This window comes from Muscardinus avellanarius (genome assembly GCF_963383645.1).
Source record: "Muscardinus avellanarius genome assembly, chromosome: 15".
Lineage (NCBI taxonomy): Eukaryota > Metazoa > Chordata > Mammalia > Rodentia > Gliridae > Muscardinus > Muscardinus avellanarius.
The window spans coordinates 6,664,744-6,680,548 of record NC_137801.1 but is presented as its reverse complement, the minus strand read 5'-3'; the positions used below and the strand labels follow the sequence as shown (position 1 = coordinate 6,680,548).

The 15,805-nt window shown below is 45.2% G+C and overlaps 1 protein-coding gene across 1 annotated transcript; it reads left to right on the top strand.

Moving 5' to 3' along the window:
* Positions 1-8,092: 8,092 nt before the first annotated feature.
* On the top strand, positions 8,093-11,185 carry LOC308273912 (heat shock factor-binding protein 1-like; the record flags this gene model as incomplete). Its single annotated transcript, XM_080711320.1, has 2 exons — positions 8,093-8,323; positions 11,105-11,185. The coding sequence occupies 2 exons, from the start codon at positions 8,093-8,095 to the stop codon at positions 11,183-11,185; spliced, it is 312 nt and encodes a 103-aa protein (XP_080567446.1).
* Between the last annotated feature and the right edge of the window lie 4,620 nt (positions 11,186-15,805).

The following is a 15,805-nucleotide window of genomic DNA, read 5'->3' as shown; positions in this document are numbered from 1 at the left end:
TGTTTCAAAATTAAAAAATAGGTCTGGGGTGTAGCACAGAAGTAGAATGCCCCTGGATTCCATTCCCAGCACCACACATACAAAACAAAAAAACAAAAAAACAAAAAAAACCAGATCTATTTCCCTAACCCCTTGAATCTGGACTGGACCTGTGATCAGATAGGGTTTTGCTGTTCTTAGAATACACTGTCCTGAAAGCCAGCAGCCATGGCAAATCCATCTTCGTTGAGACGGCCATGCAGTGAGGAAGCCCAAGTGTCACGGAGAAGACAGGCGGACGACTGGAGTATCTATCACAATGGTGAACGAAGCTTCCTCCCAGCCTAGGATGGAGCCAAGTGACAGGTCCCAGCCTGTGCTAAGTGAAACAGAAGAATTGTGAATCGACAAAATGCCTGTTGTGTTTTGTTTGTTTATTTGTTTGCAGTACCCGGGATTGAACCCGGGAGCACTCTACACTGAGCTACACCCCCAGCCCTTTTTATTTATTGACTTATTTTTTGAGATAGTGTCGTGCTAACCTGCTCAGTACTTGGTTTGGAACTTGAAGTCTTCCTGCCACGGCTTCCAAGCAGCTGGAATTTCTGGCCAGGTTTGGCTGTTGTCTTAAATCACCGAGTCCTGAGATAATTTGTCACATAGGAATAGCTAAACTACAGAAGTTGATTCTTGGAACAGAATGGTAATATAATAAAATATAACTAAATTACAGAATATAATAACTAATGTAATATAACTAAATAATATAGTAATTTAATATAGTAAATTTAATGGGTAAAAATATAGTAATATAACTAAACTACAGAAACTGGTTCTTGGAATAGAATAGTAATATAAAAAAAAACCTAAAACCTGGTCCAAATCTGTTCCTCCTGATGCCTCCTCCTCTAGATAACAACATGAAAAAAATATTGAGCATACATCTCTATTATATGGATATATGTTTTTGTATAGATTATGCACATACGTGGGCCTGTTCTAGTGATGCATACTATATACATAATAAAAATATTAAAATGCTGAGATAAATAAACATCTAAATACCAGATTTTTACCATCAATGACTTTTCTTTTACTAAAAATTGTACTAATAGTTATATGATTAAAGGGTGCATCATTGTGTGTGTGTGTTTGCGTGTGCGTGTGTGTGCATGTGTGTTTGCACGTGCGTGTGTGTGCGTGCGTGTGTGTGTGTGTGTTTGCACATGCGTGTGGGTGGGTGTGGTGCTGGGAATGGAACCCACGGTTCTTCTGCCTTTGGGTTACACCCTCAGACCTAATTTTTTTAAGTTTCATTTAGAAACTTTTCATTTACTAAGTTGCTGAGAGCCTCATTAAGTAACTGAGGCTGGCTTCGAACCTGTGCAACCCTCCTGTCTCAGCCTCCCACATACGCCACCACACCCAGCAAGTTCACTATTTTTAAGCCAGGTGTGTTGGTGCACACTTGCACTCCCAGTACTTGGGAGCCTGAGACAAGAGGATCACAGGTTCAAGAACAGCCTCAGCGAGGAGCAAGACTCTCATCAACCTAGCAAGATCCTGTTTCAAAATAAAAATAAAAGGGCTGGGACGTGGCTTGGAGGTAGAATACCCCTGAGTTACATCCCCAGTAACCCCACCCAAAAGAGAGTTCACTATTTTTTAAAATCACAGCTTACTACTGCATAATATAGTGATTTGTAGTTCTGATCCTAAGTTCTATTTATCTTAATATATTTTACTGATATTTATAACAGTAGGAAAGGCCCCACAAAGGTCCACAGAACCAAGTGTTTTCATAACAATGAAAATATTTGCAAACATTCATTCTTTTTTTTGTTTAATTAATTAATTTATTTATTTTGGTACTGGGGATGGAACCCAGGGGCATTCTACCTCTGAGCTACACCCCAGCCCTATTTATTTATTTATTGTTATTATTATTATTGTTGTTATTGTTATTTTGCAGTGCTGGGGATGGAACCCAGGGGCATTCTACCTCCAAGCTACATACCCAGCCCTATTTTTTATTCTTTATTTTGAAACAAGGTCTCACTGAGATGCAAAGGGCCTCTCTAAGTAGCAACTGAGGCTGTCCTTGAACCATGATCCTCTCCTGTCTCAGCCTCCCAAATACTGGGATTACAAGCGTGTGCCACACACCTGGCTTTTATTTTTTAATTTGAATCAGGGTTTCACTAAGTTGCTGAGGCTGGCGGCAAACCTGCGGAATTCCTGTCTCATCTTCCTGTGGCGCCTCTCAAGTACTGGGATTACAGGCATGCGCCCCCATGCACACTACACAATTCATCCTTCAAATGCTCTCTGCATAGCATAAATTTCTTTCCAAAACCCAGTTACATGTTCATGCATTCCATAACAGAGTGCCTAGCCAGCCCTAAAGTAAAATAAAAAAGGAATAGGGAGGAGAAGAATGTAGGCCACTCTTATGAAGGGTTTGGGTACCATCAGAAACAGAGAAACCAAAACTGGGCATGGTGGTGCACGCTTGTAATCCCAGCACTCGGGAGGCGGAGACCCGAGGATTGCGGTTCACGGACAGCCTCAGCTACTTAGTGAGGCCCCTTGCAACTTAGTGAGACCCTGTTTCAAAAATAAAGAATAAAAAATTAGGACAGGGGGCGTCACTCAGAGGTAGAATGCCTCTGGGTTCCATCCCCAGTACTGCAATAAACAAACAAACAAACAAACAAATAAATAAATAAATAAAAACAGAGAAGCCATTGCTAGTAGATTTGAAGGTGAAAGAGACTTCTGGTCTTGTTTGGTTGCTTGTTTAAGGTGTTTGTAAACTTATGGAAATGAGTCCTAGAGAGAAGTTGATGATTCAGAAGGGAGGCAGGTATTTCAGGGGACAGTCATTGAGCTGGCGAGAGAGGGGGAGCCCTGGGCAGTAGGACCCGGGAGGAGGAGGACACGGGAGACAGGCGCAGGTGGGGACAAGGTGGGGGTCTCTTCTCATGGCTTCTAGTGAAACTGAAAGCCAGTCCTCAGCCAAGGGTGGGGAGGAGAAGGGTTGTAGGAGGTTTGGGGAGAGAACAGAGGTATAAAAACCTCCGGGAAAAGGGAGGCATGAATCAGAGACCCAGTGAATTGTTAGCTCATTACCACTTGACATGTCTGATCATAGATATAAAGATAAAGCCAGCTGGGCGTGGTGGTACACACTTGTAATCCCTTGGGAGGCAGAGACAGGAGGATCACGCTGTTTAGAAGCCGGTCTCGCTGGCTTAAGAGACCCTGTTTCCAAATAAAAATATAAAATAGGTCTGGGAGTGTAGCCTGGAGGTAGAAGGGTTTCCAGGAACCCCAGTACCACAAAAAAAAAAAAAAAAAGATAAAGCCAGTCGCATACCCGACCTTCTGAAGTTGCTTCCTGTAGTAAAACATCTCCTTTCCCCCAAAGGGGCGAAATATGTGTGTTCAAAATTGCAGTAGTATCCGCCAGGTCTTATACTACTGCCAGCCCCTGGGCATCACAGGAACACTTCCTTTTTTGTTTAAAAGGAAAAAGGTAGGTGACTTAACTCATCTGTAAGTCTGACAAGTCTTGGCAGGATTTTGCCATGGCATAGCTAGCCAACAGCCTCCTATGGGGACGCAGAGGTCTTCCATGGACACCCACCAGCTCATCGCAGACGGCACTCCTGCCTCCGCTCCAGGAGCACTACAAGAGCGAATGATGCCCAGGACCGCCCGCAGTGGGGTGCGCCCGGCGGCCCGCAACTGTTGTGGCTGCTTCCTGCTGGCAAAAAGGGCAGCGGTCGAATTTCAACTCGCAGTCCTACTGGCATCTTATCTCAGGGTTGTTATTCTAGTTAAAGCAGGCATTCCTTCAACGGTTACACAGACACAACTTTATGATAAAAAAAAAAAACTTTTTTTTTTTTTTGCGGGTCTGGAGGTGAAACCCAGGGACATCTGAGCTATACCCCCTGCCCAATTTTTTATTCTGTATTTTGAATCAGTCTCACTAAGTTGCGGAGGGCCTCACTAAGCAGCTGAGGCTGGCCGCAAATCGCAATCCTCCAGGCTCAGCCTCCAGAATGCTGGGATTACAAGCATGTGCCACCACGCCCTGCTAAATGCTCCCTGATGTGTCTTCCCGTTAGTGACTCCTCACAAAAAGTTCTTTCCATAGTCAGCTATTTAAAAGGAATCTAGCAACCAGCAGGAGCAGGGATAGATTAGGAACATTAAAAAAATTTTTTTATCCAATTTCAAATGGCAAACCTGTGTGATTTTTTTTCTAAGACTCGTTTCTTTTTAAAATTTCAGCAGTGTTTTTCTAGTCTCCAAACAGCATTTGTTATATGGTATTTCAGCTACATTGATCATGCTGGTGTGACAGAAACCATAAAATATAAAACGTAACTCGAGACAGGTGTGGTGGCCTATGCCTGCAATCCCAGTACTTGGGAAGGCTGAGACTGGAGAGTTGCAGGTTCAAGATCAGCCTCAGCTAATGTAACAACTCTCAGCAACTGAGTGAGACTCTTTCCAAATAGCAAGTAAAATAGGGTTGGGAGTGTAGCTTAGAGGCAGAATGCCCTGGGTTCCATCCCAGTATCATTCAATCAATAAAATGTAACTTTAGGGATTGATAAATGGAAAAAAATCAGGACACATACATGGGGCGGCCGAGGTGGAGAAAGTGAAGGGAATGTGTGTGGGGTCATCAGTGAAACTTCTCTGTAGAAAGTCCAAGGGCGCAGAGCTGGGACCGGAGGGAGAGCCAGGCCAGAAAATGGGGGAATGGATCTGAGGGAGCTGAAAGGCCCGGAGGCAGGATGGAGCTGGAGTGTTTGAGAAACGAGGAGGTCAGAGTGGCCAGAGGGTAAGAGGTGAGAGTCCAGGCGTGGGTCTCCAGGTCAGAGGGCTGGGCAAGGCCCAATTGCCAAAGGTCTGCGGGCAATCAGCAGGGCTGCTACTCAGCACACCCGGACACCTGCACCTGTTGTTAAAACATTAACACCAGGCATCCCCGAGGTCCCTTCCCTGGCCGCCACCATCGGCTTCCAGTAGGGGAGGGAGAAGGGCCTCCTGCGGGCTCAGTCAGTGCCATCCTTCCAGACTGCCCACAGCCCCGTGCCTGAGGTGAGGATTACAGCCTTCGAGAGATTTCAACATAGAATCAGGGAGGGCCTGAGGAAGCAGACCTTCCCCAGTGCAGGCCCCAGCCAGGCCCCTGGGCTCAGTTGGAAGTCCTGTTACAGGAGGGAGGCCGGGGAGGAAGAGGGAAAGGAGATGACTTAGGGCCAGAGGACACCAGGTACATGGAGCCTGCTCACCACAATTCCTGAATTTCACCTCCATTTAGGAGGATTATTTGTTAAAACCCACCACACACCTTTGAGTGGAGAGAATGAACGTTACCGTTATTAATGTAGTGAGATCTAATGCTTCCTAGCATTTGTTTTGAGCCAGATGCCTGAATGAATGAAAATAGAGTTTGGGGAAATTCCGAAAGAGGCAAACACCAACCAGGTTATTAACAATGGCTTTAATCAAGAACCTGGCACCTTCGGGGAGTCAGCCAGCCTTTGGGGAAGGGACCGACGAGCCACACATCTGCAAAGTCGCGTGTTGTCCTGGTCGGCCAACTGAGTCACGTGGTGGAGCGGAAGTACCGATGTTTTATATGCATGCTGATTCTCTCGAGACATCTGTAGTCTCGCGACCCCTAGAATATGTCTCGCGATGTTTGGAGTCTTGAGGCACCTGGATTCTCATGATACCTCCGCTTCTGGCTTCCGGGGTTCTACCTCCTGTCCCCGCTGAGGGGAAGGGAGGGACCCGACCTATCGATGCCATTCTAAATAGATGAACTCTTTTGGATATGATCATCATTATCATCTTCATTCTCGTTTTACAGATGAGAAAAATGAAAGAAAGTAGTCACTTAAAATTAATGTAAACACTGAGCTAGCAGTCAAAACCAAGTAGACCCGGGCATGGTGGTGCACACCTGAAATCCCAGTACTTGGGGAAGGTGAGACAGGAGGATCGCAGGTTTGAGGCCACCCCCAGCAACTTAGCAAGATGAGACTTTGTTTAAAAAAAAAAAAAAAAGGCTGAGGGTTTAGCTTGACAGTGGGATGCCCTTGGGTTCAATCTCTAGTACCCCCCCCAAAAAAGTACCCTAGCAGAAGCACAATTTTAGACCCAGTGTTATGGCTCTCTCAGGAAAGATTGAGTTCCACCTTTTTTTTTTTTTTTTTTTTTCAGGCCTGGGGATGGAACTCAGGGGCATTTGACCTCTGAGCTACAACCCTTGCCCTATATTTTATTCTTTATTCTGAAACAGGGTCTCATTAAGTTGCGGAGGGCCTCACTAAGTAGTGGAGGCTGTGTGCAAACCACGATCCTCAGGTCTCAGCCTCCTGAGTGCTGGGATTACAAGCGTGCACCACCACGCCTGGCTGGGATCCATCTATTTAAACATGGTACTACAAAGCCGGTCATTGGCAGCACACACTTGTAATCCCAGTACTTGGGAGGCTGAGACAGGAGGATTGCGCAGGTTCAAAGCCAGTGAGACCCTGTTTTCAAATAAAATATAAAATAGGTCTGGAAGTATAGCCCGGAGGTAGAAAGCCTCTGGGTTTCACCCCCAGTACCACCAAAAATAAAATCAATCAATCAATCAATCAATATGGCACTACATAAAAATCTTCTGAGATTTAGCCAATAATAAGATAGATGTTGAATATGTCCCAATCTCAGATGATATTAATAGGTATTAGAAAAAATGTGATATTGCTCTACTTTACTAGAAGCTGAGGTTCAATTTATTACTCTAAGCTTAATCATTGTTATTAACAGAAATTCTCTCTCTTTTTTTTGTGTGTGTGTGGTACTGGGGATGGAACCCAGGGGCCTTGTACCTCTGAGCTACACCCCCAGTCCTATTCTTTTATTCATTATTTTGAAACAGGGTCTCTCTGAGTTTCAGAGGGTCTCACTAAGTAGCTGAGGCTGTCTGAAAACTGTGATCCTCCTGTCTCAGCCTCCCAAATGCTGGGATTACAAGCGTGTGTCCACACGCCCAGCTAGAAATTCTCTATTTTTTAGACTACAAGTTACTAAGTAGCTGCTGAAGGAATGGGGGGCTACTGGAGGAAGAACTGAATGTGCGTTCTTCTGTCAAGCCATAGCTCCAATGGCAACATCACCTAAGTAGTGAGAGCATGCAAACTGAAGAACATGCTGCTGACGTCTACGACCTATCAGATGAGCCAGGTGTGGTGGCACACATTTGTAATCTCTGTGCTTGGGAGGCTGAGACAGGAGGAGCATAGCTTTGAGACCAGCTTCAGCAACTTAGCAAGACCCTGTTTCAAAATTAAAATATATATAAAAATCAGTCTAGGGGGTATAGCTTGGAGGTAGAATGCCCCTGAGTTCAATCTCCAGTACCACAAGAACAAATGAACGAAAGAAAGAGAGAAAGAAGAAAGAAAAGAAAGAAATAAATATTAACCAATGACTTAGAAAATATTAGACTGATTAGATAAATGCTCTATTTTACATCATTTTCTAAGCAATTTTATTATATATAGTTTGGTTTAGTTAAAAAAAATAGAAAGGGGTGTGTGTGTGTGTGTGTGTGTGTGTGTGTGTGTGTCTATTTTTTTAAGTGCTGGAGATCGAGCCAGGGTTACAAAGCACTCTGCTACTGAACTACATAGCCGGCCTTAGGAATATATTTTTTAAACATACAGATATGTATATGTATTTATATGAACCCAGGGACACTCTGTGTCTGAGCTATCCTTTCCCCAGACCTAATTTTTAATGGGTTAGAGATTGAATCCAGAGACATTCTACCTCTGAGCTATACCCCCAGCCCTTTTTATTTTTATTTATTTTGTTTTGAAATAGGGTCTCAGCTGGATGTGGTGCTACCTGTCTATAATCCTAGTACTTGGGAAGTCTAAACAGGAGGATCACAAATTCCAGACCAGCCTCAGTAACTTAGCAAAACTTCCAGTAACCTAGCAAGACCCTGTTTCAAAACCAAAAATATAGAAATGGAAGTAGGTAGGTGACGGGCTGAGACTTCGCTGCCAAGCTGGGAACCAGGGAGATGGCTGAGACCAACCCCAAGACCATGCAGGACCTCACCTCGGTGATCCAGACACTTCTGCAGCAGATGCAATATAAATTTCGGACCATGTCCGACCAGCTCATTGGGCGAATTGATGACATGAGCAGCCGCATTGACGACCTGGAGAAGAACATCGTGGACCTCATAACGCAGGCCGGGGTAGAAAAGCTGGAGGGCGAAAACAAGGTCCCACCTGCAGAAGAGCTGAAGGTTGCTAATAATTACAGAAGTCTGATTTCTCTGAGCCAAGAGAAGACCAAATGGCTTTTTGCAACTAACTACTGTGTGTAGACAGGTTTTTATAGTATAAAGTATGGGTTCTTATCACATACTACGTAGTTTATAGAGTGAGTTTCTCCCCAGTTTCTCAAACCTGATCTCTTCACATCCTGGAACTTGGTCAGTTGTGCTCTCTTAATTAATAAACACTAAAGTTTTGGCAGTTCCTGCAAAAAACAAAAACAAAAACAAAAACCAAACCAAACCAAAAAAAATACAAAAGGGCTGGGGGGGGTATCACACAGTAATAGAATGTCCCTAGGTTCAATCCCTATTTCCACACACACATTTAAAATAATCTATAGGGTCTTGCTAAGTCATGGAGGGTCTCACTGAGTTTCTGAGATTGATCTCGAACCTGCAGTTTGCCTGTCTCAGTTTCCCATGATTGGGATTATGGGTGTGTTCCTAAATTTTGAGTTATATAGAAATGTTATTAATTATAGGCATTGTGACTATATTCCTTCTGAGGCCACAATTAGGCATTTCTGTTTCATTCTAAAGTGTTGGGATGTCTCTGAAGGGTCTTGAATGGAGGAGTCAGAGTCCAGTTGCGCTCTGACACAACGTTTAGGCCAGCATGTAAAGACCAGGTCAGTGGAGGACACGCGTGGAGTGAGAGTGGGAGGCCGTCCTGGGACCCAGCCCAGACTGCTGGACTTGGACTGGGCACCATGTGGGGTCAAGAGCAATCCATTGATGAGCAAGACTTCCAGCAACTTAGTGAGACACTGTGTCCAAAGAAAAAGAAAAAGGACTGAGGTGTAGCTTGGAGATAGAATGCCCCTGGGTTCAATTCTCGAGCACCGAAAAAAGAGTTACTTCGGAGTGTAAGAATTGCCAAAGACTGTCCCAAGGAGGCCACTTAGTAGAGGTCCCGGGCTCAAGCACGCGGATCTGAATCTGGATCCTAGGGGTTACCTGCTAGCTGTGACCTGGACGAGTCACTTCTCGGGGTCTCATTTCTCCTCTGTAGTACAGGGATGGAAACGTCCCCCTACAAAGCAGTAAGGCACCGATGGGGACAACAGCTACGCAGGGGCTTTGTCAAAACTCTGAAACTGAAAGCTGGGCTACACACGCCACGGGTTGTCACTAGGCTTAATTTACTAAGTCACCCTCCCCCCATCTGTCCCACAAAACAACGACGACGCAAAGGAGGTACCTCTAAGGACGAATTCCTGCACCACTCCTCTCTATGGGTTTAATTTTCATAACTAGACCCCAGGGGGGTATTTTGGTTTGTTTTTTAAGATAAGGAACAGGTCTTGGCTCTTTTCAAGAGCCTCCTGATTTCATTACTGACATGAATATATCACTTGGTGATCACCAGTTGAAAGGGAGGTGTAGCCATGTTATTATCTTCAAAGCTTTCTGGAAACCTATTAAAGGCTAATCACAGAGCACAAGCATCTTCCAGAGAGCAAACAGCATCGCTAACACTTCTCATACATAAGAACCTCCTTCCTCCCTGTCCTACCCTCAACATTCCTGCTGGAGAGCCGGGTAGATCCCATCACCAGCGCCCCCACATGGATCTTCCGAATGCTCCAAGATCCGCATGTGGCCCTTCCTCTCCATAAGAGGCTAAAGTGGTGGGCATGGCCTTACAGAAAAGGGCGAAGGAATGAACATTTGCTAGGTACCTACTCTGCGCTAAGCACTATCCCAGGCCCAGGACCCAAGTTATCTCAGAACCGAGTTGGGAGGTAATCATTCTCTGGTCATTAAAACACTAAAGGAAACTGAGGCTCAGGGGTCAAATCAGATCACACAGCCAGTAAGAGGCTGAGCTGGAATCAGAACCCAGTTCTGCCTGTTCCATAGAGCTGCTCTTTCTGCTAATATAGTAGGGGCTTCATAAAAGTTTCTTAGAGAAGGAGTGGATCAATGAATAAAATTCTTTGGATACAAAAATTACTTTGTCAAAAGACACTAGTTTAGCCAGGCGTGGTGGCGCACGCTTGTGATCCCAGCATTCGGGACGCTGTGACAGGAGGATCGTGGTTCACGGACAGCCTCAGCTACTTAGTGAGGCTCTCCGCAACTTCGTAAGGCACCATTTCAAAATAAAGAATAAAAAATAGGGCCGGGGGTATAGCTCAGAGGTCGAATGCCCCGGGTTCCATCCCCAGACCCGCAAAAAAGAAAAAGAAAGACACTAGCTTAGCTGGGGTTGGTGGCGCATGCTTGTCATCCCAGTATTTGGGAGGCTGAAACCTGGAGGATCGCGGTTTGTGGACAGCCTCAGCTACTTAGTGAGGCCATCTGCAACTCAGTGAGACCCTGTTTCAAAATAAAGGATAAAAAAATAGGGGCTAGGGGTATAGCTCAGAGGTAGAGTGCCTCTGGGTTCCAACCCCAGTCCTGCAAAAAGAAAAAAAAAATAGACACCAGCTTGGACTGGGGATGCCTACTGTATAGGAGGTCCTGGGTTCCATCCCCAGCACCAAACACACATGCACACACACACACACACACACACACACACACACGACACCAACTGGTATTTGAAAGCACAGCCCCAATTAAACAGAAGCAAAAGGACCTTCTGAGATTCAGGAGAGATACACAAAGTGTGGCTCAAATAACTCAGGAGTTTCCCAAACTCTTGAGTGATAAGATCTCAGGTAAGTTGCAGAACCCGTCGGGTGCTGGCTCATCCATTTACAGTCTTAGGGCGAACATGGTCTTCTCCTCCCTCCCTTCTAGGAAGGAGATCCAACCGACATGACTCTGGCCATGGGTATGAAGGTCCTGGAAAGAAGACTCTGGCTTCTGACCATCCTATGACCTTGCACAAAATGAAAACACAGGGCCCATTGTCCGGAAACAGTAGGAATTTCAAGATGGCGGCAGCAGAAGGTTAAACCAAGTGGAGATTCGTCTGAGTGTGGAATCCTGAGGCCATGCGTGCTGCACGGCGGCGGCGGCGTCATAGTGGAGCCAGCTGCCCCTGGCCATGGGTTCTGGAGAAGAGTGGAAGGGATTAGGAAGAAGAGGAGGAGGGGGAGGAGGGGGGAAAGGGAGGGGGGAGGAGGGAGGAAGGGAGAAAAGAAAGATATATTTGTCACATTTTGGGAACACCCAAAAAATGTGACAAATAAATAATCATGGAGACCAGGTATTGTTTTCTGGAAAAATACAATTCCCAAACTGGAAGAAATCTTTACCGTTCATCTAGTTCTGTTCTTCCACCTTAGAGATGAGGAAGCCAAGCAGTGACTTGGGAGCTGTGGGGCCATGGGGGAGGCAAACCCTCTCTGAACCTCATTCAAGCTCCTTCGCACTGAGACAGGGCAGAGCAAATTGGATAAACCCATCCTCCCTCCCTCCCTTCCTTCCTTCCTTCCTTCCTTCCTTCCTTCCTTCCTTTTTCTCCCAACCCTACATTAAAATAACAGTTAAAAAAAAAAGAAAGAAAGAGCAAGTCCACAGGACCAAGGACACAGGAGAGAAGGCAGAGGTGGATGGAGAGGAGTCTGTGAGCGGACGGGTAGGACAGGAGCCAGCACAGGCCCAGAAACAGGAGACTGCAGTGGAAATCTAAACCCTGCCGCGATCCCCCTCTAGAATTCTAGAATGCCAGGAGCCAGCGTTATACCCCCAGCCCCTGCCAGGCGGAGATGGTCTTCCCTGGAGTAACTATCAGGGACTCAGGTACTGTTTCCTGTTTTGTTTTGTTCTGGTGGTGGTACTGGGGATTGATTCCAGGAGCGCTCTGCCACTGAGCTATATCCCCATCACGTTTATGTATTTTATTCTGAGACATATAAAAGAGGATGGTTTCCGGGAGCATGGTGGCATGTGCCTGTAATCCGAGTGCTTGGGAGGCTGAGACAGGAGAATCACAGTTTTGAGGACAGCCGCGGCAATTTAGTGAAGACCCTGTTTCAAAAATAAAAGAATAAAAGAGGGCTGGAGGTGTAGCTCAGAGGTAGAACACCCCTGTGTTCCAACCCCAGTACACACACACGCACACACACACACACACACACACACACACACACAGCAGAGACAGATGAATCCAAATGCCATCAGAAGTCTAATTTATTTACAACAAAGTTCGCCAATTTTAAGTGTGCAGTGCTGAGCTCTGACACGTGTATGTGGCGGTGCGACCTCTGCCGAGGCGTGGTTTAGAACGTGTAGGCCACGCCGCCTCTCACGCTGTCCTATAGGCCTGTCTCTTCTAGAACTTCGTATAAGTGAACTCACATAATATTTACGTTTTGTTTCTGGCTTTTTTCTTTGTACTTAGTAACGCCTTTGTGATCCATGGATGTTGCTACACATATCAGTAGTTCTTATGTCTTCATTGCTGAGTAATATTCCATTTAGATACACATCTTTAACAATCCGTTCACCGACTGATGGATATTTCGGTTATTTCCAGGTTTGGGCTATTATGAGCTTTGAATATTCATGGATAAATCTTTGTTTAGTATGTCTCACATACTAAAACATACTATATATTGTACATTGGAGAAAATATCCAAGAGTGAACTTTATTTTTTTGGTGGTACTGGGGGTGGAACCCAGAGGCTTTCTACCTCTGGGCTATACTCCCAGACCTTTTTTTAAAAAATATTTTATTTGGAAACAGGGTCTCACTAAGTTGCTGAGAGCCTCACTAAGTAGCTGAGGCTGGCTTCGAACTTGTGTGATCCTCCTGTCTCAGCCTCCCAAGCGCAGGGATTACAAGTGTGCGCCACACGCCCGGCCAAGAGTGAACTTTATGAGTCTTATGGAAAGTGAACGGTTCTCTGGGCATGGTGGCCATGTTGCCATGTTACCGAGGCTGGCCTTGAACCTGTAGTCTTCCTGACTCAGCCTCCCAAGTATTAGTATTACTATAATAATCCCATGCCTGGTTAGAGTTAGGTAATAAGTATTAATAGACCTAATTATAATAAATATAATAACCATGCCTGGTTATAGTTAACTTTATAGTAGGTTTTGAAATTAGACAATGTAAGTTCTTTGACTTTGTTTCCCTTTGAAATTATTTTGTCTATTCTATACATTTTTTTAATTTGGCTGTCATTTTTATTAAGTTGCTTCTCTGCAACTTAGCAAGACCCTGTTTCAAAAGAAAGATTTAAAAAATAGGGCTGGGAGTGTATCTCGGAGGTAGAATGCCCCTGGGTTCCATCCTCAGTACTGAAAAAAAAAAACCCAAAAAACTCTGCTAAGATTTTGAATATCATTGTGTTGAATTTATAGGTAGGAGAAATGGCATTTTACCAATATCGAGTCTTTCAACCCATTTGCGCCCATCTTTTAAAATTTCTCTCAGGTAATGTCTCATTGTTTTTAGAATACAGGTATTTTACATATCTATTAAGTGAATCCCTGTGTCCTAATACTATATGTGGACGTGTGCGAGAGGGAAAAAGCGTCCTCTTTATGTTCCCAAAGTTGAGCAAAAGAAAATTGGTTAATTAGGGATTGTGGTTAGCTGAATTCCAGTTAAGTAGGATTTTACTGTCTTTGGTATTCACGATAATAGCTTTGATTATGTCACGCCCATGTTCAGAAACCTTGTTGGGAAATAATTATGGGATGTGGTCAGAAAATAGAGTCTCGATTTACAGAGGGAGGAACTGGGCACAGAGGAGCGGGCTGAGGGGGTAGAAGATCCCATATCCTTACAGCACGGCCATAAAAGCGGCGTTGGGTAACCGTGCCGTCCAGGACCGGCCAGGGCGTCTGGGGGGCTGGGGGGTGTCAAGGCCCCCACGCACATTCTGAGCACAGAACCACTATTTTTATCCCTTTTGTATGTTGGAGTTACAGAAGGAGCGCATGTACCCTGGGATTAAAAAGCTTTATTTTAGGGCTGGGCGTGGTGGGCACGCTTGTAATCCCCACGCTTGGGAGGCGGAGACAGGAGGATCGTGCTGGTTTAAGAGACCCTGTTTCCAAATGAAAAGGTTAAAAAATAGGTCTGGGAGTGTAGCCCGTGGGAGTGTATCCCGGAGGTAGAAGGGCTTCCAGGAACCCCAGTACCACCAAAAAAAAAAAAAAAGCTTTATTTTATTTGTGTGTTTTTCATACATTATTATACTTTCCAAATCTTCTACAATGGCCTGTTCAAATTGTAAAAAAGAAAAAAAAATGTCATATCCATTTTAAGACTGGTGTCAAATGCTAAAGACTTTTATTTTTAAAAATTCATAGATTTTTTTTTTTTTGCAATATTAGAGATAGAATTCAAGGCATTCTGCCTCTAAGCTACACTCCCAGACCTATTTTTTTTTAATTCTTTTTTTTTTTTTTTTTTGCGGTACTGGGGATGGAACCCAGGGGCATTCTACCTCCAAGCTATACACCCACCCTATTTTCATTTTTATTTTGAAACAGGGTCTCACTGAGTTGCAAAGGGCCTCACTAAGTGGCTGAGGCTGTCCCAGAACTGTGATCCTCTGGTCTCAGCCTCCCGAATACTGGGATTACAAACATGCGCCACCACGCCCAGCTAAATTCATAGTTTCTAAAATAACTTTCTAGCCTGACTCACAGCAATTTATTACAGCCCTGCCTCATAGCAGTTTCACAATGTGGTACTAAGAGTCCCGAGTCTAGAGTCAGAAAACTGGGGGCAGCGCTGGCCCCCCTCCTGCCTCTGCGGCTTGCCAAGCCACGCTACCTTCCCAAGCTCCGAATCCCTCGCAGGCTCTCGTACGGGCGCACTGAGACGGGGTGCGCATGCCCTGTACACTGAGAAGGGCTGCTCAAGTGTACACCAAGTCTGACTCCCTTTAAGGGTGAGGCCCAGACACCCATGCTACCTACCACATGGCTGCTGATTTAAACCTTCACAGCAGTTCAGAAAATAGAGCAAAAAATGGCTTTATGCATGAAATATTACCCATGGAACCAGGACCTGCAGAGAGCCTAGAATTCTCATCAAGTGAACACTTTCTTTTGCTGTTCCAGGTCCTGTGTCCTCAAGAAGCCACACAGCTCTCAGGTCAGGAATCGGTGGCCCTAGCACAGCCTCGGGTGGGGGAGCTCTTCAGTCTTATTAAAAATAAAACATGCCCGGCGTAGGCACACTCTTGCAATCCAAGTACTTGGGAGGCTGAGACAGGAGGAATGAAGGTTCAAGATCAGTTTGGAAACTTAGCCAGACCCTGTTTCAAAAATAAAAAGGGGTAGGAGTGTAGCTTGGAATTAGAATATCCCTGAGCTCAACCTAGTACTAGAGGAGGGAGGAGGGGGGGGGAGGAGGAGTGAAGGAGGAGGAGTGAAGAGGAAGAGAAGGGAGAGGAAGGAGGAGGGGGAGAAGGAGGAGGAGGGGAAAGGAGGAGGGGAGAAGGAAGAGGAGGAGGAGGAAGAGGAAAAGGAGGAGGAGGGGAGAAGGAGGAGGAGGAGAAGGAAGAGGAGGAGGAAGAGGGAGGAGGAAAA